This window comes from Callorhinus ursinus, unplaced genomic scaffold (assembly GCF_003265705.2).
Source record: "Callorhinus ursinus isolate GAN/ISIS: 27379988/994484 unplaced genomic scaffold, GSC_fseal_2.0 scaffold1, whole genome shotgun sequence".
Classification (NCBI taxonomy): Eukaryota; Metazoa; Chordata; class Mammalia; order Carnivora; family Otariidae; genus Callorhinus; species Callorhinus ursinus.
Genome location: NW_027397063.1, coordinates 134,629,020 through 134,654,728, shown reverse-complemented (window position 1 = coordinate 134,654,728; position 25,709 = coordinate 134,629,020). Strand labels below are relative to the sequence as shown.

The window sequence follows — 25,709 nt, the reverse complement described above, 5'->3', positions numbered from 1 at the left end:
CAGTGGTCTTAAACTAGAAGTGATTTTGCTCCTCAGGGAACATTTGGTGACAGGATCTGGAGATATTTTCGGTCGTCACAACTGTGTGTGTGGGCTGTTACTGGCATCTAGTGGATAGAGGTCTGGGATTTTGCTAAACATTCTACAATACAGGGCAGCTTCCACACGAAAAATGATCTGGTCCAACATGTCATAGTGTTGAAGATGAGAAACCTTGCCTTAGGAATATGAACTAGTTGCTTCTGGACAGATTTCATTTGAACAAAACACCAAATGCCACAGTGGCTAAGAGAGTTAACTTAGTATGATCTATCTATAGAACTCTAAGCTGGCCTTTGAAAAACTTAATATTTTTAAGGAATGCAAAGAGTTACTTGGTTCTCTGGCACTTAAAGCAGGTGGGCTCCAGAAGTTCAGAATATGCAAGTCTAGGTCACTAATAGGACATGACTTCGCCTGCAGGAAAGTCATCTTCAGGGGATTTGGCAGTCAGTAGTAATATGGTGAAATCTTATTTCACTGACAATAAAAATAACATGAATATATCAATAACCCCAGGGTAGAATGTTTTTTTATTGAAGATAACCACACAAAATCCTATTTGCTCACTGAAATCAACAGCCCTGGCTCGTCTTTCATGCCCACAGGCAATATTGTTAGAGACAGAACCACGAACACTATCCTCAGGGTAACACAATAGCACAAGATTAATAAGTTATTGGTCATTTTTATTGTAATACCACCATATCCTTCACATTAGATTCATTTCCTAGTGTAATAAGATAAGGTTTCTGTAACACTTAATATCAAATGCCCATATACAACAGCTGGCAAACCAGTGCTATAGAAACATTTTTTTCCATGACCCTCCCAAGAAAATATATTTTATTCAAATAAAACAATCCAAGAGGCTTTTACACAGCAGCTCTTACTGAAAAGGGCACTGGAAAGATGAGATTTTGAATATGGGGAGTGATTATTTCCCACCTCCCACACTCATATTTGAAAGTGATAGAATTTCATATTGGACTGCTAAAAAAGCAATAGGACAGTAGTAATAACAAATTGTAGACTTATGCCAGATGGTTCTGAAAGAAGAATAGGCATTTTTATTCTTGTAAGTTAGCCTAGAGTAAAAAGTACTAAGGTTTCATTTTTCCATTGTGATCCAGACATTTCTTCACTATAAACTTCAAAGCCTTAGATAGATGTGACATTGAACTAATTTTCTTGAAAGCAATAATTTGGATAGATTCAAGCAGATGACAGAACTGACATTTTCTACCGTCTCAGTTCAAACAGGATAGATTCACCATGGTTGGTATTTATAAATGTTTGTTCTTCATTAGCTAAAGTTGAGCTCAGTTTGGGAGTATTTATTTCAATTTCATGTTGCTGTATTAATGCAGAGGTATGGAATTCTGAACATATTTAACTTTTGACACAATTTAAGCTACTAGCTACAACCCAGCCACATACTCAGAAAACCCTGGGGCTTAGTACACTTATGGGAAACCACAGGGTCATAAAATATGTTCTTTAGCTACGATGTGGGGCATCTCTAAGAGGAAACGTTCATGTCAGTGCTCCATCAATAAGTCTTCCTAACACAAATGCCTCTTCTTTGTGGTCCTGCAATATTAATTTTCTTTTCTTTTTGAAAAGAATATAAAAATATAAACAGTGAAAAATAAGTCCCCCTCTTTTCCCTACTTTGCAGTTCTTGGTTGGCCCTCCTCAGTGAACTACTGTCCTCATTTCTTTTGTATTCTTTCAGAAAGATTTTATACAAATAAAAGTTAATATATACATAGATCTCATAGTACTTTGTGCTTCTACCACAATATTATTTGCACTGTATCTCATATTAGAATTGTGTGCATGTTCATTGTCTCTGATATAATATAAAATTTTTCCTTTTCAAATTTGCAACACCAAAATGATTTTAAACAGTGCAATAGATATATATTCAAAAGAAAAAAATGCTGAATTGAACTTAGTGAGCATTAAGCAATGTTGAAGAGTATTGACTGGATTACAGTGAGTTACAACTGTATCTTTGGATACTGATTTTTCTATGTAAAATGACACCAGTTTCTTTCCTATAGCAATAAACATTTCTCACTCTGTTAGGTTATTGCTGCCTGAGTTAGGGTGCCTGCTAGATCAAATACAGCAATGTGAACAGGGAGTAGCATACTCTATTCTAGACAATCATGTTAGATCCCTTAATATGCTGAGTAAGTTTTCTAAATCAGCTTCCACACCTCCAAGATGCATGTGTTAATGCTAACCCAAGGGACAGTAAGTATGTTGAGAAAATATTTGTGGTTATCTTGACATCTTACAGGTTTATAAATTATTGTTCTAGTATTCCATATTATTAAAATGTTACTATACAAGACAATAAAACCAAAGATGAACACATTTTTAAAATCATCTATATGAAGAAGTATCAAATGATTAAGATTAATTCACTACAATCTTCCTATTCTTTCCATTTGATTATATAAAATTTCTATCTTCTTGTTACCAACAACACAATGGACAATCTGAGCCTTCTAAAACTCTATTCTTAACTCAAGATGTGATAAATTCATGGGCAGTTTGGACACTTTGGGTGAAACTGGAGGCTATATACTTAAAGAGAATCAGATTAAAGTGTTATATGGGAACAGAGTAAATTGATGCTGAGAAGAGGAATGGTTTCTCTAATGGCAATTTGTTGGGGCCAAGAAGATATCATTGGTTACATTTCCTATTTCAGATTTAACATTTATAATACTGAGTTAAACAGTCTATAAAGATGAATAAAGCATGGAACCTGCCTTCACTGAGTTAATAGCCCAGCAGGGAAATAAATATGGTGTCAATAGCTACATGGCAAATAGACTGTCAAATGTATCATGGTACCTTGAAATACAGTGCAACAATAATATCAATATTTACACTGACGATCACATTGTATTGTACAGAGTTCCTTAACTCCTTACAGAGTCTTACTCTCATTTCCATTTCCAGAGGAGCAAATTAAAGCACAAACAACTCACCCATGCCTGGTGAATAACAGAATTTGGATGTATATATTGGCAGGCTGATTCTGGAGTATGCCCTCTTAACTACTGCTTATACTGTTTCTCTTATGAATGACTGTGTAACTAGCTCTGCCTGGAATCACTTGACTGTGTCCTTTAAAGGAGAGCAGTATTTTTTTAAAAATATAGAAAGAAGGAAAGAGAGAGAGAAGAAGAAAGGAAGGAAGAAAATCACTACTCTCTCGGGGCAGAGAGAATTCCATAAGCAACAAGATGCAGAAGTGTAAAGTTGCATGGGATGTTCTAAGAAGGTTCATAGAAGGTTCATATGATTTTCAGGAACCAAGTCATAAAGTGTTGTTGTTGTTGCTGTTTATTATTATTATTATTATTAGGGTATGTGTGTGTGTGTGTGTGCATGCCATTCTTAGAAGTCTTGAGTTTTGTTCTGTAGTTAGGAAAGTCTACCTAACACTTTAAACCAGACAGGGAGATGATTACTGTGATTACATTTTATGTATGTTTATATATAGAATATATAATATAATATACATATATATATATAGAATATATGTATTCAAAAAACAATGTGAAAACATTTTAGAGGAGAGCCGTATTAGAGACAGGTAAAAGGTTAGTCCAGGTAAGAGAGGTGATTGAATAAACTCAACCAGCGGCAAGGACCAAGAGCTGGGGTGAAGATGTAGTTCAGAGATAGACTGAATAAGTTTTAATGACCAATTTTATCATTAAGAATGTTAAAAAAGAGAAGAACCCAGAGATCTGAAGTTTATGGCCTAAATGGCTTTAGAGTGAATTATTGAAAAAAAAAGAAGCAAATTTCATATTTGATTTTCATTTGAATTTGTTTGGTTTGTATTAGGAAACATTGATGACGTTAAAGATCTCAGTTTGGGACAGACAAAGATATCTAAGAGCAATACCTAATAAGCAGTTAGAAACACAGGTAAAACAAAAATAACCAACCAGCCAAAGAATAATTATTGTGCCCTGCATCTACTTATGAACTCCAAGTGTCAGCTCACGAGTCTTTACGTTCCCAAAGCAAGAGGAATGGATGAGATCAACCAGGAAAAAGACAAAACCTGAGAAAGATTAGTATAAGTGGGCGAAAGAGGAGGAATCAGAAGAAACCAAGTGAGTAGGAAGAGTACAGAGCAAGGAGGATCAGCAGGGAATGGAGTTGTGGGATCCAAGCGATAAGAAGTTTCCAAAAAGGTATAAATGGCAACAATAACAACTCAAACGAGGCAAGATGTCAAGTGGTGTAAGGACTAAAAGGGTGTCCATTATAATGGATACATTTGGAGATCACTGGGAATATTAACAAAGGAAATTCCAGTCAAGTCTGAAACCAGACTTCATAATTTAATAGGCTTCATTAGAAAAGAATATGGGAAGACTGTGTACAGACAACTGAAGTTGTTTAGCAGTGAAGAGAAGGCTAAAATAGTATAGTCACTAGAAGTGATGTCATTGGCATGAAAATTGTTTTGCTTCTACCCTCTTGACAGGTGGAAGAGACTTGAGCATTTCTATAGGCTGAAAGGAATATTCAGTGGACAAGAAGGTCTTGAAGAGAGGCACTGGTCGATGGCATACAGTTCTTTATCAGTGAGAGTAGATCAGATAAGATCAAGAAGATGGGTATCCTCAGCATCTTAACGAAAATGTGTTTCATGAGGGAATTATTCATTGTCACAAACATTTAAGTGGGCAGTGAAAAAGGATGAACCATTTTTGCAACTCTTTAGAGTATAACACTGTTAATATAAGGTGCAGATAAAGACACGTCATAGAGAGGGTGATTTAAGGTGTACAGATGGACTTGCAGCCAATCTCAATGTGGCATATGGGCAGTGAGCTGAAATGTGAGGTGAGGGCATGCAGAGGGAGAAACGTTCGCTGTGTTCCATGTGGTCCTCACAGCCTCTAACATGGCATTAACCCAAAGTTCCCTTTTGGTGGCTCAGATTAGGAACCAAAATCTCTTTTTACTTTCTCTTTAGGTTTGTGATAAATCAGGAAGAATATTTGGAAAATTATGTCTTTAGAGAAGTCAGTCAGATTTTAGATTATGCATCGGAAAGACGACTGCCTAAAGCAATGCATAAGAAGGCATCATTCTCTCACTGCAGTCCAGGCCTAGATCACTGCTGCATTTCTAATCCTTCACATAGAGTCTACCCAAGACTCTAGAAGAAGGAATTTATAATAGATATATAGATAAATATTACAGATGAATACATATATAATATACAGTATGCAAAATATTAGCACTTATTGAAGCTACTTAGTGAACATATACATATTCATTCAATTATTACTTCTATTTTCCATTTATGTATATACATTTCCAATTGTAACTACATGTATATTTACATGTATTTGGCTCTGCTCCCAAGCACCTTAAGTTACAAATATAAAGTACTTGGTACATAGTATGTGTTCAATACATGCTATTCCCTTCCATTATAACACCTATTTTCTGTCACTGTCACTTAGCATATGATGCCTTGTTTCATATCTTTTGAGTTAATTATTTTATTTCCCCAACTATACAATGTGATTCTTGAAGATTTTCTTCTCCATTTCTTTCCTTCTTTTTACCCAGCAAGATTATAGTGCCTTGTTGGAAATAAGAACATCCTTACTGGATAAATCCTTAATTTTTGCTCTTGGAGAGAAGTTTTAATCAGCAAGGGAGAAAGGACTAGACTCCTTCCCTAGCCTACCATCCATGTTTACTCTTTTATGGAAGGGTAGACTGTGAGTTCCTTGAAGGCAAAGATCTTGTCTCATATAATGTTTTTTAAATCTGTAGAGCATAGCAAAGTGCTTGGCAGACTCGTTGGATGTTTTCTGAATGAATGAATAAATCACTGCCTAAATGAATAACTCTAAGAATAGGAGATATTTAAATATTTCCACTATCCCACAGATTTTCATTAGAGGCAGCTGACAAAATAGAAAATAGAGTTTGCATCTTTTTATCCTCTACATTGATCTTAAATGAGGTCTTCATTCTGATTAATTCTTTAATGAGACTGTAAGACAGAAAACTGAAAGCCATGGAGAAATCCAAGATGGAAGGCAATGAAAATAAAATAACCTGTCAATTGCAGGACAGTCGAAGCAAAGAGAAGGGATTGGAAACTGAGAAGAAAGTTTCAACCAAAGATGTTCAGAATCACAGAATTTTTGAGAGGTCAGGTCATGTAGTTTAAGTCTTGTTCCTCAAAGGAAGAATCCTAGGCTATTCTTACTTATTCTAAGTAAGAAGCTATAAATTTCCAGATGATTAGTTAAATGGAGAGTGAGGGGTGTCTGGGTGGTTCAGTCGGTTAAGCATCTGACTCTTGATTTCGATTCAGGTCATGATCTCGGGTTGTGAGATTGAGCCCTACATTGGGCTCCGTGCTGGGCAAGGAGCATGCTTAAGATTCTCTCCTCCCCCCTCTTTGCCCCTTCCCCCCGCAAAAATAAAAATAAATAAATAAATAAAATAGTGAAGACACAATCACCAAGTTTCTAACTTGACTCTGTCCATTGCCTTCCTGATAGCCAGGAGAAAACAGCAAAAGCATTATTCATGTTGACATGAACTGAGAAAACACTCAAATCATTGAAAGCTAAACTCTAGAGTTATCAGCAGGGCAACACTCTGATCCCAGAGACACACAGATACATCTTCCAGCCTAGCCCTATCTCCCTATGCTCCCTCTTCACATCCTATTCCTTACTCTTTCTAAGGGAGAAAGAGAGCATGAGGGAGGGAGACTTAATGCGGGTAGAGAACATGAGGGAATAGAGGACATGGAAGATGCTATGAGGTCAGAGTCATATATGGGGAGAAAAAAAATACAATGGTGAGAAATGTTTGGTTTAAAGTTTTTGTTTAAGGATTTAAAACAAAAGAAAGACATTTTTGAACATTTTTCTTCAGTACTGATTCCAGAGATCAAAGATACCTTAGCAATTAAAATAGAGAAAATGTAGTCTACTTACCCATTCTGTATGGCGGCTGTGGGATCATAGGTCAGAGCCATGCCAGCCTGTATACAGGGAGGAAAGAGGAGAAAACAAATCTTAACACTTTTATCTTGGTGCCCAAAATATTCAGTACACACAAATACTTTTATCTTTACTTTCCATGATTTAAGTTTATTTTATCCTATACATTTTTCCACCCTTACTGCCAAGACTAGCATTTTTACTACCCACACATCAGAATCAACCAGTGAGTTAGGAGTTTATATTATATATCCAGACAAACCAAGGAACAATGCAGTTTGGATGATTTCCATTTCTACTTCATAAACCATCTGCTGTCTAATCTGGTATCCTTATAATTTCTCAATATTGTCAAGAGCACCTATTATAAGTCTCATGACTGAAAAAAAAGCAAGAATAAATCCTGTGGTCAGGATAAAAATAAAAGCTACTTAAAATGCATTCGACCTTTCAGAAGAAAATGTTAATAAATATTTATTTTAAAATAGATCGTATGCCTCAGGGTATGCAGATAATGAGTCACAGAGTGCTTGTCCAATATTTTGCTAGTACCTGTCCTACTAAGAGTGGTAGTAAGGCAAGGTCATTTACACATAATGGAAATTCTAGGTCTTGTAACTAATAAGGAGGTGGGTCTGTTCTGTTTCTTAAAATAAAATCATCTTTGAAAAACTAAACTTCTGTAACAGACAGTAGTTCCAGAAAAGAATAATAAACTTCATGATTGTTAATTCACAGCCTATCTTCTCCTTCATACACATCATCACATTTGATCCTCACAACAACCCTATGAAGTAGGCAGGAGAAACAGTTCCTCCATTTTGTAGATGAATACACTGAAGCTTGGAGAGGTCAAGTGACTTGCTCAAGGTCCACATTTGGAGGCAGAATCAGATTCCAGCCCACATCTTCTGAGGCTCCCTTCCACCACCTATGACACTAACCTAGGGTCTGCATGAGACCTGATGATCATCTCCAGCAATGTGGGAGAATTTTCTCTGTGGGTGTATGGGCGTACCACCTTTTGTTTCCAACACTGTCAGTCTGGTTACTGCTTGTGAGTAGAAACAGAATGTAGAATGAAACTCAAAACTGACTAGGTTGTCATCAGGTTAGATATTTTTCTTTCTTTTTTGAAATTCAAAAGTGAATTAGACTGATGTCAATTTCCTGGCCTCGATAGTGCACTATAATTATGTTAAGATATAACAATTGGAGAAATGGGGTGAAGGGTACACAGGGCCTCCTTGTACATTTCTCTTGCAATTTCCCATGAATCAATAACTATTTCAAAAGAAAAAGAAGAAAATGAATTAGCTTTGAGGACTTTTGTAGAAGACAAGAAATATCATGAAAACTTCAGAGAAAAGAAAAAGGAGATTTTGTGTTTTGAGTTTCAGTGTAGGTGAAGGTAGTTTTCCTGTTGGGATCATTGAATTCCTCACCTTTCACACATAACTGAAATGGAAATTCTCAGGCTTTCCAAGATAGGGCCTGAAGTCCAGTATGCCCTGCTATATTCAAGCTTAGATTACATGCATTATTTTTCCCAAACAGTTTTAAAATTGTTATTAAGATTGGTATAAAGAACAAAAGTGTAGAGCCATATATGAATGGGATCGGCATACTGGGAGCATACATAAACTGGAAGGGAGTTTGCAAGCAAAGTTGAGACGACTGTCAGAAGTTAGTAGACGCGCACTGAAAATACATTTAATGATAACTGCATCTCACTCATGTTAAAGAAATATGCAACTGATAATATGACAAGCTGGGGGATTGGAAAATGAGAAGCAAATGTAGTAGTGCCAAAGCACAAAAGAGATCCTGGGGTGCCTGGTGGGCACAGTCAGTTAAGCGTCCAACTCTTGGTTTTGGCTCTGGTTATGATTGGGCCCCTGAGTGGGGCTCAGGCTCATTATGGAGTCTGCTTGAGATTATCTCCCCTCTCCCTCTCATGCTCTCTCTCAAGTAAATAAATCTTTAAAACACAGACATACAGACACACACACACACACACACACACACACACACACACAAAGAGATTCTAAGTCTAAATTCTTCCCAAGAAGGAGCCTCTGCCATGTGACCGATGGGAGGCTGGCTCTAGGCTGAAGACTCCCCAGAATCGACCTGTCCAGGGTACGGCTCATAATCCATGGTTATGGCTGGCTACTGGAGAGGGCAGTTGTAAAAGTTGTCCATTGGGGATGAGATTTCTGTCTTAGACATGCTAATCTTCTTTCCCCTAACTTATTCAAGATGTCACACCAGAGGCAGAAGAAAAAAGATGGGCTTTATACTCAATAGAATTATTGTTTGTTTTTGAGAGATTTAGGAAGAAGTCATACCTTCAGCCTCCTAACCACTGCAGATTGTTTAAATCCGAGAGGACTTATAGGAAGCCTTTCCTAATCAACCTTATGTTTTCTTCTTTTCCTTGCACTTATGTTTCAATAGTGCTCAGAGATCAATGCTATTTAGCCTTTCTTGAATTATCAATTGTCTTGAACATTCTCTTCTTATGCCATGTTTATTTGTTCTGGCAACTTTAAGTAAGGATTTTTTTTTCTCTCACATTTTACTTTAATTCCTTATGGATTATAGATAACAAATCACATCAGCTCTAGCTAGCAACATAATAATTACCAATAAACTCTACCTTTTTGTTGAATATGCATGTGATACCAGAAAGCCTAAATTTGCTTCTTCCCACATCTTTTTCTTTTTAAAGATTTTTATTTATTTATTTGAGAGAGAGAATCAGATAGAGAGAGAGCATGAGAGGGGAGAGGGTCAGAGGGAGAAGCAGACTCCCCGCTGAGCAGGGAGCCCGATGCAGGACTCGATCCCGGGACTCCAGGATCACAACCTGAGCCGAAGGCAGTCATTTAACCAACTGAGCCACCCAGGCGCTCACTTCTTCCCACATCTTAAACCTCTATTTCATCTTTCAGAAGATGGAAAAGAACTAAATAGATGGCAATATGGTTTTGTGGAAAGAATATATGTTTTGGACCTGGGTTCAAGTCTTATCTCTGTTCCATTCTAGCTGTGTGACTTTGGGCAAATTATTTAACCTGTTTGAACCTCAGTTTCCTCAACGGTTAAATGATTTAGTAATACCTACCTCATTTGATTGTTGTGAAATTTAAATGAGATTATGTTTGTAAAGCGCCCAGCACAGTGCCTGGAGACAAGACACATACATAAATATTATAATACAAAGCAACGTGTGGTAAGTGCCATATGAGTGGTATAGATGAGGTGTGAAGAGAGAGGCTGGGGATGATCAGGGAAGCCATGTGGAGGACATACAGATGAGTGGAAACTTGAAAGATGATTAGGATTTCCATAGATGGAGATGAGAGATAGAGGCCAACTCAGACAAAAAGGAATAGTATGGAAAAGATATAGAAATAAAAAGGGCAAGGTGAGTGATTTACTTGCAGTAGAACATTGTGGTGAGGGGGCAGTGGGAATTAAGACTCAAAAGAAAAGGGGGCAGAACGTTGATTGCCTGGCTCCTGTGGGGGAGCCTCTGAACATTTTTTGAGCAGGGAAATTATACAATCAAAGAGGGATTGGACAACAAGAAACAGCATGAGCCCCCTGGAAAACACAGGGTCAATCCAGAGCGATGAGCAACTGGAGTAGGCACTTGGGGACAGGAAGGTGGAGAGAATCTAAGATGAGATTGTCACTGCAAAAGGGTAGGAAATGAACACAAGATTCACCTACTTCATGATTTTTGCCTAGAGACAGTCCTGCCTCTGAGTACCTTTGGCAAGAGGAGACAAGAGATAGTTTCAGGTCATATGCATTTGGAACACTATGGGTAACAAAACAAGGCATGGGTTAAACAAAGAGTTGTTTGAACTTAACCCACTGGCTGAATATTGTAGCACAATAAGTAGTACTTGGCTCCACCTGGTTTTCACTTCATGTGTAACAGATTGTTGAGTTATAATTCTAATATAGTCTTAATGTAGACTTTGCATTCAATTTCCTTTTGTTTCTTTCCACAAAGGTAAAAAAGAAAATCAATTTTGCTGCCCTGTCTAGCCACCTTTATACTAAGTGAGAACCATGAAATCATCATTATGTAATTACCAAATTTTATGGCATGTTTACAAACTCCAGAGTCACACAAAAAGTAAAATAACTTGGAACAAAACAAAAATGTCACACCACATATGTAGGAAAGTGATGTTTAATCCTGTCTCTCTCCTTCAAAAGAGCTTATTAGATTCACAAATACTTTCCATTTTTCAAGTTTACATTATTTGAGTATTGGAAGCATTTGCAATTTAAAACAAAAGGGGGCATTTTTGTCATTTTCCTGCAGCAGCTAAGTTTTTGCTTAGTATTTCAGCCATAATAAGGTATTTCTAGTCCTCCCAGACAGAATCTATACTATAAGAGCTAAATATCTGAGAAGAAATTTTAAAATACAGTTTACTGGAGTAAGTATCTAATTATTTTCAATAGATACAGGGATTTCACTGAGACACATCCGTTTGTCTTAGGAGCTAGATATTTGATATTCATAAAATTAAATAATTATTAATAGGTTAAATGAAGAGGTAATAATCATGAAAGTACTGCTTAAAATGTGCTAGGTGGGGGGAGGCATTAGGCATTAACGCTTCAGAAAGATCTTCTGGACTGGAATGCTTGGTCTTATTGGAGGAGCCGAGCATCATTGACTATTACAAAGCCAAAGAGAAGATAGGCTGATGGAATTGAGTTTATCATTTTTGAAACTATTTTTGTACTGTCATGTAAATGTGGACCAAAGAGTTTGAGGCAATAAACTTTATACAGACAGATCTACACTGTAATTCCTGGGAAATTGAGACACCGATGTTTTAGTGTAACATTTCTCTTTTTTCTAACTTCTGCCTTGTCAGATGATGCATCATAATTGTATGAGTAAAAATGAATAATCACAAGAATTTCCAATTTTCTACAACCAGATTTAAGGCAACACTTTAGTACATACAGAGTAAATATTATATATTTCAGTAAGTATTGTGTACTGAATTAGCACAAGATGAGTTCAGGAAACCAAAGAAGAAAAGGATAATCTAATTTTCTGGATATTATCTTGAAAGAGTTTATTTCTTGCAACCAATTTTAACAATATTTATAACAGTTAGTAGGTTACAGTTAAAAACCCTATAAATAAAATAAGGTGACTTTAGAGGTGATATGGATAAAAGGGCTTGAAAATTATAATGTGTTATAAATGTTTAGGTCCTGCCACTGTAGCGAAAACTCACTTAACTTTGTTTATATTTATTTCCCAGTATTTCTCTTTAGAAAACATGTCCTTTAGTGAAGAAATCCTGAAACAAAATTATGTGTAAGATAGGGGCCAAAAAATAAAAATTTTAAAAATTAAAAAAAAAATCTCTGACTAGAAATAGAACAAGAAAATAATTTCAACAATGTTAAATGTCAAAATATTAGTGTTATAACTGTAAATGATTTTTTCCTTTCATATATTTTTCCTGACTTTCTTAAGTTGTGTATAGTTAGAATTACTTTTAAAATCCCTTTAATTTAAAGAAGCACATTATAGCTTCTATGACTTGTTTTTAATTTTTAAATTCAGGAGGAAAAACAAAAGGCATATCATTTGTAAAAGTAATAGAGATGAGAGGCCTGATTCAGGAGTAAGCTTGCAAATGTCAGGAAGCATTGAGCTTTGCTAAGTCAGTAGAGTACGGAAGATCTGGGATGGAATGAAAACTGCTACAGCCAGAAGGATCGATGTGAGAATGGGCAGGAGGTTATGAATAAATCCTGAAAATTTGGAGTTAATGATATAGTGATTCTAGTGATGGAAACTAGGAAGAATTCATAAATCCAAATGGCCATACTGGCTGAGAAACTTAGGATTTCATACGTGATAGCAGAAGTGTGGATACCAACAAAGCCAAACTGTGGGAAGAGCCAAGATGTCCATCAACAGATGAATGGTTAAAGAAGATGTGGTATATATATACAATGGAATATTATGCAGCCATCCAAAGGAATGAGGTCTTGCCATTTGCAATGACGTGGATGGAACTGGAGGGTGTTGTGCTGAGCGAAATAAGTCAATCAGAGAAAGACATGTATCATATGACCTCACTGATATGAGGAATTCTTAATCTCAGGAAACACACTGAGGGTTGCTGGAGTGGTGAGGGGTGGGAGGGAGGGGGTGGCTGGGTGATAGACATTGGGGAGGGTATGTGCTATGGTGAGCGCTGTGAATTGTGTAAGACTGTTGAACCACAGATCTGTACCCCTGAAAGAGATAATACATTAATGTTAAAAAAAAGAAGAAGAAGAAGATAGCAGGAGGGGAAGAATGAAGGGAAGTAAGTCGGAGGGGGAGATGAACCATGAGAGATGATGGACTCTGAGAAACAAACTGAGGGTTCTAGAGGGGAGGGGGGTGGGGGGATGGGTTAGCCTGGTGATGGGTATTAAAGAGGGCACGTTCTGCATGGAGCCCTGGGTGTTATATACAAATAATGAATCATGGAACACTACATCAAAAACTAATGATATAATGTATGGTGATTAACATAATAATAAAAAATTTTTTAAAAAAGTGTGGATACCCAAGATCTTCAGAGGAACCAGAAAACTTGCCAGAAAACCATAAAATGATCAATACCAAGCAAGGTTTTTGGCCTAAGAAAGGATTTTAAACTTCTTTCCTGTTTAAAAAAAGGAACTAATTCTAGGAAACAATATGTTCAGGGCAAATTTGCAGGCAGGGTATCATAGCACTTGGTGAAAGGGGATGTGAGAAAATGGGGGTATTGATAGGGTTTTGCCAGCAATGTCTCTGGTGTGGTCAGGTGATAACTGAAGGTGTGTTTCCCCAGGCAGAGGCAGTCAACTATATAAAGCAGGTGTCTGCTCTCACCTGCTCAAGGGATGTTCCCCAGGTTATGTGCAGCCAGTCCCTCTCCGAAAGAGAAGATGAGGGACAAATGAGACTGTCAATGAGGACATTGCCAAAGTCTACCAAAGGGAGATTATACTGCCTGGTCCTGGGACTAAACAGAAATGTCCTGTTAATAGTTCCGTAAAATATGCCCACCAACCTGTGCAATAGCTCATACTACATTCCTTATTTTCATAACTTCTAAATCTAAGGAAGATATTTATTTCAAATCATATTTGATTAGTTTGCATCATTTGACAAGTGATTTTCTTCTTCTTTCAACATTCCTTTCCCTTGGGTTCCCTGTGAGCCTAGTTTTCTTCTGACCTCAGAGAGCAATTTCTCCTTTGATGTTGCTTGCTCCCCCTGCCTTTGAGATGCCTGCCGGGCCCAGGTTTGCCTTCCTCTTCTCTCCTTCTGTACTGTGATGACATTCCCTTTCCAATCACAGTTATTATTTATGTCTCAGTGATTCCTGAATCTTGGTTTCAAACTCAAGTATCTATACTAGAGTCCCCACATTTACTGCGAAGTTAAATTAGTAAATGGAATGTATGGTCAGTGTCTTTTTTCAAGTTATCATTTCTGGTTTGTGTGTTTACTAATATCCTTTGGCAGAGATACCCTTCCCTGCCTCTGCTTGCAACTCTCTTCCCATCCATCAGCCACACCACTGTGCAGTGAGGATTGCTCTTGCGATATAGAAAATGTCTCAGTCCTTGCTTGGTGAGTAGAGAGGGTGGAAGGGTTGGGATTGCTGAGAGACCTTCCTGATGCAGCCCGGAAGCCAGTGTACCTGAACTAAATCAGGAGCAAGAGCCTAGGAGAAATTAGAGGTAGCCAGAAAACCTGGAGGACCCTCTTAACCAAGTTATTGACTCAGAGTGCAGAGAAGATTGTGAAAAGTCATCTTGACATCTTCAGAGGTTTGTCAGAAATCAAGAAATGGAATGCAGGGGATTTATCACTTAAAAAAATAGCAAAGACAGGCAGAGAATAGAGAAAATTCACCTCTCTATGTTTGGGGAAAGAACATCAAGGGGAGTCATGCTCTTGTTTATAAACTATGTCATCATAGTATTTGTCCTGTTTGGCTCTTACTAAAGCATTCTAGTCAGGCAGAGAATTTCTCCCTTATATAGCAATAAAGAAGGACAAGATAAAAAGATGCAGACAGAATTAAGGCTGGATGGCCGAGAAAGCTAATGGCTGCACAAAGAAATCATTGTCAAAAGGGAAACAGAAGGAAAGGTATGATGTGGCTGGTTAAAGTTTACAAAGCTCCAGTGTGAGTCTGTCATTAAAACCAAAGTTAAATTAAGCTTTGATTGATCATCATAAAAGAGGCAAGAGAACATTATCATATTTTATGTAGGCACTTCTGCTTTTTTCTCAATCTGAATGACTAACTTCAAAGACTCCAAGACATTGTGCGTGTGTGTTTCACATCTTGCTGTCTGTGAAATTGGGGCTTGCATGATAATTGATGGCATTTGAGTTTGGAAACTTTCTCCTCTTTTCAGTGATATTTAGAATAATATTTCATCTTTAATTGATGGTATCATAGAGTCAATGATGTAGTGCATATACTATTAAACCCCACCATAACACAGTAAGTAAGGTGAAAAATATAAAATGCTGAGGTTGCTACCAGAGTTAGCCTGTGCAACTGGATAGGTGGGAGTTCCAGGTATCTGCCTAAGTTGATCCATATTCTCCCAGGTCCCAGGTGCAGTTTGATGCTACGTGGAGGTTGTAAGCTGCGGCTTAATTATTGATGGGGACAATTTTGAGTCTCGTGGCAGGCTGAGATTGTCAGGACAGTGCCAACAACTCGAGAAATCTCTCAGTTGGTTGATGCCCCACTTAGTTGCCAGGGAATTAGAGAACATGGAGATCAACTATCAGCCTTTCTCCTTATAATTCTTGATATAATCTTCCCATCCTTCGGCACTTCCTAAAGCCCATACCCCAGCCTCTTCCCCAAGAACATAAGTATGTTTTCCCATCCTCTTTTTTGAGAAGGGAGACTAGACAGATGACTGGAGCTCATCATCAAATGCCACATATCCAAAATTACACCATTACAGGAATTTACAAGATTTGCTTTTTATCTTTAGTGATCATAGATTAGAAAATATGGACCCAGCAGCTTTAAAATAAGAACACTTAATTGAGTAAGAAAGTTTCCATGTTAAACTACTGAGCATTCAAGTTCTTGTGCCAGTGGGAAGACTTTTTGAGATTATGAGTGTCATTCACCTTGAGCCTGCTGTCTAAATTGCCAGTAAAGCACATGAAATAAATAAGAGTACATTTGGTGGGCTGGCGAACAAATTCAACTGCAAGTGCTGTAATGCATTGTAACAGCTCTTTTTAAGACCACATATGTAAAGACTCTTCTTCAGTTCAAGGTTAAAAGAACTATTTGCAGAACGTGGCAATGTTGTTAGAGACATCTTAATTTTTTCCAAGGTCCCATTAAAGAAAATAATTGGACAATTAAATGCCAAGCATCGTGATATACCCAAAGGAAATTGTGAACTATATAGATGATTTTTCTACCTTTATGGAATATGTTCAAAGATAACATGAATCTACATCCTTTTACAGCTAAGTTTTGAAATAATTCTTTAGATGTATTATTTTCCTTAAAGTATTTTTTATTTCTAATGGTTCATTAGGGCAATACTTCAATTCCATATCTCTGAAACATAAATTTTCTAATGTTCAGTATTGTAAAATTAAATTGCAGTCAATATGGCTCCAAAGCTAATAGAAATTATGTATTTCTGGGCCTTGTCAGGTTCTTCTTATACTTAATAAGAAGGATGTTGACTGGTGACTGTTCAAAGAGTTTGTGAGCTGGGTGCACTATTCCAAACAGAGCCAATTGAAAGTAAGAGGGCCACATGGTTAAGTTGCATCTTGTCTTCCTCACTGCTAAGAATGTCTCAAAGCATGTTCTGTACAGCAACATTGGTAACAGCTAGTGATAGTGAAATGTTTTCATAAACTCAACAAAATATTCTGTTCAGAGTATTCTTTATAAATGATGACCATAGGAATAATCTCTTCTTTCCAGATTTTATGCAGCTTGTTTGCTATTACTTCCATAGCCATTTATGTGCTTTTTTTTTTAAGATTTTATTTATTTATTTGAGAGAGAGAGAATGAGAGATAGAGAGCACGAGAGGCAAGAGGGTCAGAGGGAGAAGCAGACTCCCCGTCAAGCAGGGAGCCCAATGTGGGACTCGATCCCGGGACTCCAGGATCATGACCTGAGCTGAAGGCAGTCGCTTAACCAACTGAGCCACCCAGGCGCCCATTTATGTGCTTTTTAACATCAAATATTTACCATATAAATGGGAAACATTTGGGTTTCTAAAGTAAAGGGTCAATATAGCTTTCTCCTCATATGGAGATAGGTGGTAAGTAAGAATGTTATAAGTGATAATAGAAATAATTCAGTGTTTTAGGTTGATGACTAGGCTAAGGAAGATATTCAAATCTTTACATTGGGTCAAATGTTTAATGATCTTTACGAAGTGATTACAAGCCACTCGTTATTCATAGACGCATTAAATTCACAAAAATAGGATCAGAGCTTTTTCCAAATTCCTTAAAATTTTACACTTTTTGGTTGGGTAGAGTAAAAACTATTGTCTTTAAATCCATAACAATTGACAACTGACTCTAACACAACTCTTCAAATAAAGACCATTAAGTAAAGACAATTGGCTGCATGCACTTGTACAGTCACTTTTGACACCCATGCACATTGCTTTTTACATCAGTGGAAGAGATATAGACTTAACCAGTAACTGGCTCTCACTCAATAACAATAATCATAAAACAAGATACAATTGATTCTTGTTATTAGCAGCAATTATATTCTATAAAGTCATCATGAACACTGAATTATGAATACAACTCATTGTCTGTAGAGAAAATACAGGGTTAGGTTTCTATAAGCCTCTGGTCACAACATTTTCACCAAGTAATTAATATACTACTTTGTTTTTTTTGTGTGTGTTTCTGTCTAAAGACACCTTATTTAATATACATTTTTGATTCATCAACAATGAACTCAAAGCCAACAGCCCTATAAGTCATGCTTGAACAAAGCTAATCTCCATTTTTTTTCATATTGTCTCTATTAGTCATATCATAGATTTCTTGCACTTAGAAACACTAGATATTACTTCAGCACTACACTTGGGGGCCATTTTAAACAGTGAAATCACCAATGAAAAGCACAAACATGCAAAAAATGTGCCCCTAACTAAAGCAAGAAAAGGACACTTGTTAACAGGGTAAGAGTTGACACAAGAAGGCAGAGCATCTCTCGTTCAACTTCATCTGGGACTGTGAATGCTTGGTGACTCAAACTTTTTTTTAAGTTTATTAATTGAATTTCAGTATAGTTAATATATAGCTTTATATTAGTTTCAGGTGTAATATAGTGATTCAACAATTCTATACATTACTCAGTGCTCATCTTTAATCCCCAGTTGACTCAAACTTTTTACTGCTCTGCACAAATGACCATGAAAGCACCATGAGTATTAATTCCGGATTACAAATAAGTTTTAGCAAGTAGGTAAATTTGCAAATTTGGAGTCCCATGAATAATGATAATCAATTGTATCTTTTTAAAAAATATATTTATTTGAGGGGGAGGGGAGTAGGGGGAGGGGAAGAGGGAGAAGGAGTGAAAGCATTTTAAGCAGGCTCCGTGCCCAGTGCAGAGACCAACAAGGGGCTCAATCTCATGATCCTGAGATCATGATCTGAGCCAAAACCAAGAGTTGGATGTTCAACTGACTGAGACACCCAGGTGCCCCTCAACTGTATCTTTTTTCAAATGACAATTTCATGAGTCTGAGTCTTTCAGTAAACAAAAGGAAATTTTATAAATGGCATTAGTACTACTATTTATAAGGATTCCAAAAATTCCTTACACAAAAGAATTTGGTAACATCACTCTTGAAATAGATTAGAATATGGAAGGTTAACGATTATTGACATTCAGCACTCTGGAGCCATAGAATATACAAGAAAATTCCTATTTCCCAATTCTTTGTTAAATCCAATAAGTCACCAGTTGTGGCACTGGGATGCTTCTTCTGTCAGAGGTAACTGCTTTGAAGGATACTAGAAAGTACTTGAGCATAATGAGTACTTTTCATAGCCACAGAGTTGTACAAGCACCTTCTGTATCCAAAATTAATTGCCATTATTTGCCAGAATAGATAGGTAAATAATTCATTTTCCTTCTCTTTAAAAACACCAGCTATGTAATTCATCAATTCTCAATAGTGGCTCAATCTTTTCCTTGGTATCTAGCAATAGTCCATGTTTTCTTTCTTTTTTTCTCCATCCAAGTCCCTCTCTCCTTGCCAGCTCTTGGCTTTGATGATTACATGACCTTCAAGAGAAAAGTGGCTAGAAATTTGAACACCACCCAACGTTTCAGTGCTACCTAATGCTTGGAATGCAGATGATGATTTGGAATGTGATCTTTTAAAAACTTTAATAAAATGTGGGTCAAAGTGAAAATAAATTAATTTCTACTTGTTTTATAGTATATTTTATTAAATCAGTCAAAAATTCAGCAGGAGAAATGATCTTGGTAGCAGATTTCCTTTCAAATAGATGTTGTATCATTAAAAATAATCCCCATTTGGAAAATAAATAGACATGACATGAAATTGGAAACCAAGGACATAAGCATTTGAGTCATAAGAAACACATAGCAAAGCTGGCTTTCAGATTAACAAACTCTGAGTTGTGTTGATGATATTATGAGAGTTATAATAATAGTTAATACTGGAGTGATTATAGTTTTCCAGGAACTGTGCTCAGTGCTTTACCCTCACTGCCTCATTTAATCCTTCCAGTCACTAAATATGCCCTTTTAGCCATTCTCATTCTACTGATAAGGAAACTGAAAAACTTGCCCAAGGTTTGTCAGTCAGCTCAAAGGCTGTGGATTTGTGATTGAAACGCTCGAGTTTGCCCCCTAACCACCAAAAGTAGACTATCTGATAAAATATGAAGAACAGCAAACAATACTGAGCACATCACAGATGGTGACACACCCAATTCCTTAAAATTCAAAAAGAATTATTATTCTCACTAGGTGCATTAGAGAAGGATGCAAGATTTACTCTATCACACCCAAACTCCAATTGCTCCTCTAAATATTATTCTCTCTGTGCCACTCCATGCCCAAGGGCATAGGGGCCTCTACTGGACAAGGAACGAGGTGGGGCTTTTCAACTCGGGGGTGATTTTTCTGGTTTGTAAAAGCATATAAATCAGTTTCTCAGTTACCTACCCCGAAAAACAAACACACAATTAATCAAACAGTTAATGGTTAGTAACAAGACAAGTGTGAAAAAAAAAAAAAAAAAAAGACAAGTGTGCACTGACATTCTTGTGGCTGCTACTTTTGTTATTTTTATTATTTTTTTTGTTGGCTTTCATTTTCTTTCACTGTGCTATAGTAGTATGGAGATAGTCACAGTCAGTGATTGCACTTGTGCGATACTAAATTATATCCTACCCTTCATTTAATTGCCTACTTTACAGACCGAGAAGATCTTTGCCATTTTAGGTTCCCAAGGGGTGAGGGAATCTGTCTGTAGGTTTATGTCATGTCCATTATGTCCAGTCTGGCTCCTCACACATACGGTACACTCAGTAAGTGCTCATTGACTGACTGGATGCTTTTTGTTTAAACTGCTTCATAATTTTCAAAAATCTATTTCGAACAGAATTCTTCTCTTAGAAAGATTGTTTCTACAAAAAGTAGTCATATATTGAGAAAGTGAGAAAGCGAATAGGAAACACAAGGAGATAGAGGGGTTCTTACTGTGTCTGAACATTTCTAATATACAATCAGGGCAAGGGGCATTCCTTGCACCTCATTATGTCCTGGGGACACAGCATAAAGTTATCAGTCATGGAAGAAGCAAAGGCTTTATGACAAGAAGAGTACTGGGGATTATGGTGATGGAGACACAGTTGAAATTCAGAATTATGATGCCAATTCTGTGTGTACTCACTTTCTTTTAGAAAAATAAAAACAAAAGCAAACATAAAAATTAAGACATAGCCCTCAAAGGAAACGTTTATCTTGAGTGGGAAAATAGGATGTCCTATTTTGTTATTGAGTATGGCTATCTATCTACTCAGAAATCTAAAAAGGCATCTTTGTCTCAATCAGAAATGGATTTAGTCAGAATGAATAATTACTCCTAATACCTTGAGGCACTATAAGGAGGAAGCTGGATGTTTGGAATCAAGTTTATCAACTTTGCCTGCACTTGGCTATGGACTTCGTCAGTATGAGAAATTCCATTCTCCCACATGACCTTTGCAGGCTTTCATTCACTTACTGGCACTAAAGAGAATTTTTATTAATAGTAGCTGTGAATGGACAAGAGTTATAAAACTTTACAGCACAGGGAAAGTTTTCATCCATCACTGAAAACAAGTTGATTGCAGGTCTGAAAATAGACAACATATTATCTGGGTTGTAGGTTGTAACAGATCACTTAGCTTAAGTTGGCTGTGATAAAACTGATAACCTTAGCTCTCAACTCACTAACAGTGGATTTTGTGGGTGCCTTAATGATACCTAATGTAAGGAAATTAAAATATATTCTGTCAGTTTATTCCACCTCTTAAAGGTTTTCAAACGCACATGTCCAGGTAGAGCTACAGCATTTCACTACAGCAAGGAAGACAATTTACATCTGGTTTGTGTGAATGGTACTAGGAAGTGCATGTACTGTATCCCTATACCCAAAGGCTTATGTCTTAGGCAAATAGAAATGCACTCAAATATATGCGCTCATGATATAATATATCATTATGTCTCATCTAAAACTTATTCCTTACTCGGGAATAGTATTCCTTAGCCTTCTTAGAATGCATCCTAAAAAAGCTTACTGGATTTTCTCTCCAACATAAACTTGTAAACTATTCCTGGGAACCTGAGGGCTGATTGTTAACAATATTATTCTAGGACCCTTAGTTCATCTCCATATGTAGACTGTGAAGACAATCTCATTAAATGTTTTGTTTCCACAGTAAGGAAAGTATCTTCAGAGCATCACATAGAGAGAACATATTTGTTATTGCTTATTGTTTTGAAATTGACTTTAGCAGAGAACTGTAAATCATAAAAGCAAGAAACACCATTTTATTGCTTTTAGTTTTTATAATACAATCTTCGCATTTCTTCACTAGACGTTTGAATACTTTGTTGGGCTGCTTCTTGTTCAATTGCCCTGTCTCTTGTTTGTATCCATAGCCAAAATACTATTTCTTGGAAGTACATTTCCCGAAGCAATTGTTATCAATGACATTTACTGCCTCAATTACTATAGGGCTTGGAAAGATCTTATGGAAGCTAGACTAGAGTTTTGAAGTCAGTGAGAAATAGTTTGTTTCTGATATTTGCACTATTTAAGGATAATGTCCCAGGATGAAAACTTGGGGAAATATCACCATCGTCTCTGAATTGACACTCAGCATTTACTTATATTTGAAAATTCTGAAGGAAATCCACAGACTAGTCACAACAAATGTCAACATAAAGTAACTTCAAGGTCTGAGTGACTCTAATCATTGTAGTAGAAACATCCATCTTTTGATTTAAGCCATTCATCTTTACAACATAGTTGAATATTTTTGATCAGCTGTGCAAAATATTTGGGTACCAAACAAATTTAGTGGCTTTTTGGTAGTCATTGGAAAAGCATTCTTTGGAAATACAGGGAAGAAGTATCAGGAGTTCTTCATGTTCCTGATTTATATATAGATGTGTGTGTAATTATACAAATTATTGAAATTATATATATATGTGTTTATTTGCTTGTTTTTAATTTTTTCATTTAAGTAGAGTTGACATACAATGTTGTATTAGTTTCAGGTGTGCAAAATAGTAATTTGACAAGTCTATATCTTATGCCACGCTCACACATGTAGCTCCCATCTGTCACCATACAACCCTATTACAATACTGTTGACTACATTCTTTATGCCATAGCATTTTATTCCTGTGATTCCTGATATATTTTTGATTCCTGATTCCTGATTCTATTCCTGATTCCAGACCAGTCATTTGGGAGAGCACTAACAAGATCAACTTGGGAAACATTTTGCCTGAAGTAAAGAATATGGCTCAGCTGCAAGGGGATATCTAGCCAGTGCATTTCTTGATAAGTCATAGTGATGATAAAGTGAGACCATTTCTCAAGTAGGGGTGACATTAAAACATTGCATCACCATTACGGCAGAAGCATTGGCCACTCAGAATGTAAATGCTGGAGTAGGATCCTGGGAAACTCCTGCTGTGCCAGCTAGCACCCCATTCTTGTGAGATCATAAGAGGTCCTGCAGGAGGCATCATAGTGGAAGGGGTGGAGGGGTTGCACTGATGAATTAGTGCCAGCAGTTATTTATGTAATGAAACAAATATGTCTTACTATTTTAACAAGCACACTGGCTTTTCTAATATATGGAAGTTGAACATGAGCCCTAAGCTTGGCTCAAATATCTCTAGGACAGTGGTTCTCAAAGTGTGGACTAAGGACACCTCCGGGTTCCTGAGATACATTTAGGAGATCCATACATCCTCCCTTTTCCAATGACATGTCTATGTGGAGTTAAGATTTTCTTCAAATGATTAAACCAAACAGAATATTGCAACAGGTTGAATGCTGATGCAGATATGCAAATCTGGTCATCTTTTATTAAGTCAGGCATTAAAGTGATTTGCAAAAATGTAAAAGAGTACTATTCTCAAAAAAAAAATGTCTTTGAAAGATACAATATTTCCTATAAAAATATAAGGATTTTGTTAACATGGGATGGGTTTATTGTTTTTTGATGAACTAATAAATAATTTTTAATAGTATACAGAGATACTGAGACCAAAGAGTTTCTGAATTGCTACATTAAGTAAAATGATGAGAACCATAGAGCACTGGGAAAGAGAGGCCTAATAGCCCCAATCTCTGATCGTTCGGCTTAGAGTTTTGGTTGTCACTTAAGAGATTAGTTAATAACTTTAAAATATCCCTGTGTATTTCACTTATGCAAAAACATGTCCAGCAGCATATATTTGTATTTCATGTAAAGAAATACATTTCACTAACTATGCTAAAACAACTGTTATCAAAATGCCCTCAGGAGAAACAAGCTTTACATAATAAATTAAATTTTATTAGCTTATCAATTGTGAATGCTTTAGGTACTTCCAAGATAGTTAAACAGTTCAGGAGAAATCCATTTCACGTTATTATTATTTTTTTTTTACCTGATGTTCAAGAGAGAGGCAGAGAAAACATGAGCCTCATTCCGTGCTATTATCCCAAATGCTGAAGCATCAGAATTGAAATTATCATCTTACATTTTATCAGGCAACAGTGATTGAAATATTTACCATTATTTTATACAACAAAAAACCACCCAAAAAGCAAAAAATAAAACAAAACAAAATAAAAAACAAAAACCAACAAGCATGCAAACAAGTAAAAACACCCAAAATGATCTTCTTATAACATTGGGATGCCAAAGAGCTACAAAGAATATGGAAAACAAGCAGGAGCAAGATGGCAGAGGAGTAGGAGACCTAAATTTCGTCTGGTCCCAGGAATTCAGCTGGATAGGGAACAAACCATTCTGAATACCTACGAACTCAACAGGAGATCGAAGAAAAGAATAGCAGCAACTCTCTGAGCAGAAAAGCGACCACTTTCTGGAAGGTGGACGTGCGGAGAAGTGAATCCAAGGCATTATTTGGGAAGAGAGACCGGGAGGGAGGGGGCCTCCATCAGCTGCTACTGGCATTTGATAGAGCAGCGGAGCACAAAATCGGAAATTTTAGAAGTCAGCTCCGCTGAGAGACTTCACTCCAGTGGCTAAGGGGGGGGGGGGGGGAACCCCTGCAGGACAGTGTGGTCTCGGGATGCTCAGGGTCACAGGAAGACAGGGGGTGCCTGAGTGTGGCAGAGCTCCCAGGTATCGGAGTGGGAAAGCCGGCTGCAGAGATGGAGCCAAGGAGTGGGCTCTCAGCTTGGGGTTGCCATAATCTGTGATCCGCAGCACAGTTGGGCCACTGCTCTTCCAGCAGGGACCCAACAAGCAGCAGATCCGGGGAGACTCCCCTTCCTCCCCTGGGAGGAGTGGTGCAGGAGCGCACTGCAGGGATCTGCTGGGTTTGGAGACTCCAAACAGCGTCCTGTGCTGGAGATAGAAACGCTCAGTCATAGGCCAGGTGAGCACGGAGTGCTGCCAGAGACTGGGGAGATGTGAGTGATTGACTGCTTTTCTTTGGGGATCACTGAGGAGTGGGGCCCCAAGTTCTCGGCTCCTCCGGGGTGGAAATTGGGAGGCCACCATTTTCACTCTCATCCTCCAAAGCTATAGGAAAGCTTTCAGGGAACAAAAGCACCGGAGAGCAAACCCAAGCAGATTACTTACCCCGGACCCGGCAAGGGCAGGGCAATTCCACCTCAGACAAAGACATTTGGCAACCACAGCAACAGGCCCCTCCCCCAGAAGATCAGCAAGAACAGCCAGCCAGACCAAGTTTACTGATCAACAAGAATGGCAGAACTCCAGTGCTAGGGGAATACTGCACATAGAATTCATGGCTTTTTTTCCCA

General features: G+C 37.3%; 1 protein-coding gene across 9 annotated transcripts in view; it reads right to left on the bottom strand.

Moving 5' to 3' along the window:
- The window catches only part of RBMS3 (RNA binding motif single stranded interacting protein 3), a 1,359,336-nt gene that overhangs the window by 123,281 nt on the left and 1,210,346 nt on the right, over nt 1–25,709 (bottom strand). For all 9 annotated transcript variants that reach the window (XM_073901133.1, XM_073901139.1, XM_073901145.1 and 6 more), the window contains one exon: nt 7,065–7,111. In XM_073901133.1, coding sequence (XP_073757234.1) covers nt 7,065–7,111 — 47 coding nt within the window. The remainder of the gene's footprint in view (nt 1–7,064; nt 7,112–25,709) is intronic.